We start from the raw sequence: 1,371 nt of genomic DNA on the forward strand, positions 1-1,371 counted from the left end.
ACATCAAGAACAGCAGAGGAGTGACCAGCCACCTGCAGGCACCACCCCAGAGCAAAAGTTAAGTTTGCAGGGACCCACTTCATCCCACCCCTCCCAGAAATTCACTGCAGGTCAGGCATCCTGCCCCTTAGGACTGCATCACCAAACACTGGCAGGGGGTCCAACGAACAGTGCAACACCACCAAGCCAGCCACCTCCCCAGCCACCCCAGCTCTTCCAAGCAGAGACAAGTGAAGCAGAGCCAGGCAGTCAGGAGAGCTGGACTGGGAAGGCAAAGCCACGGGCTACAAGAATGTCACATCATCCTGAGACTGGAGCCAGCGCCAGTGGGCATCATACTCCAGGTGCAGTTTGCTGTTGAGTTTGCAGTTCTCCAAGTCAGCCTCAGCTTTCCGAGCCTTCCCACCCAGGTTCCCCTTCCCCAGCCTCTCCCCAGCTCCTAAAGGTAATTTGGTGTCTCTGCCTGGTTCCAAAGAGGAGGGCTGCTGGCCCAAATACCCATTGGCCACCTGCGGCTCCTTAGCAATCCGGTGATCCTGGGGCAGCCCGGGTGGGGAGAAGTCCCCGTGGGGCCACTCGTGCTCCGCTCTGCCCCTTTCTTGCTTTGCAAGACCCCTCTCAGGGTCGATCCTGACCCAATCCTGCTCTGCCCTGACCAGGGCTCTGCCTGGCATGGATGCAACGGTGGTTTCAGCAGCGTTTTGGGAATATTCATCCATGTCATCAGCCAGAGTGTCCAGGTAGCTACCAAGGGAGATGCTGTCCAGCCTGTCGTTGGGGTCCTGCAGGCTGTCCCAGCTGCCCCGCCGTGAGGCTGCCTGGCTCTCCACCAGGCTGTACTGGCTGCTGGTCAGGCTGCTGCAGCGGCTGGGCAGCGTGCTCCTCTCCTCCAGCAGCCACTTCACCGCCTCGATGCCCTCGTTCACCACCACCAGCTGCTGCAGGATCTTCACATCGACCGCTCGCAGGTAAGCCTGGCAGGGAGACAGAGAGTGCATTTTAGGGGGTCACCAAGGGGACCCCGCTGGCTGAAGGACCCAAGACCCAACCCATCCTGGCAGAGGTGTCACCGTGGTGGCCACAAGTCTCCCAAGCTGCTTGATGAACAGTAGGGCAGAGGGGAACACCCTGCAGAGAACCATCCCAGGGGACTCTGCCAAGGCCTGGGGACACACCGTTAGGGACCAACAACTTATGGCACTCACTGGCTGTCAACGCTCTTGGAGAAACAAATCCAGGGCACTTATGTCACTGTTCCTGATGGGGACAGAGGTAATCAAGGAACTGGAGGCATTTGGTGCAGATCTGAGCCCAGAGCATCTCCCAAGCCCTGGGAGGCAGCAGGCAGGGCAAGAGGGACCAGGCAGGAAT

The 1,371-nt window shown here is 59.4% G+C and overlaps 1 protein-coding gene across 1 annotated transcript; it reads right to left on the reverse strand.

Moving 5' to 3' along the window:
• Positions 1 to 284: 284 nt before the first annotated feature.
• Positions 285 to 998, reverse strand: LURAP1 (leucine rich adaptor protein 1). Its single transcript, XM_010006691.1, has one exon. It carries the CDS (start codon positions 996 to 998, stop codon positions 285 to 287), a length of 714 nt encoding a protein of 237 aa, XP_010004993.1.
• Positions 999 to 1,371: the final 373 nt, after the last annotated feature.

The sequence above is a fragment of the Chaetura pelagica genome, unplaced genomic scaffold (assembly GCF_000747805.2).
Source record: "Chaetura pelagica isolate M959 unplaced genomic scaffold, ChaPel_1.0 scaffold69, whole genome shotgun sequence".
Lineage (NCBI taxonomy): Eukaryota > Metazoa > Chordata > Aves > Apodiformes > Apodidae > Chaetura > Chaetura pelagica.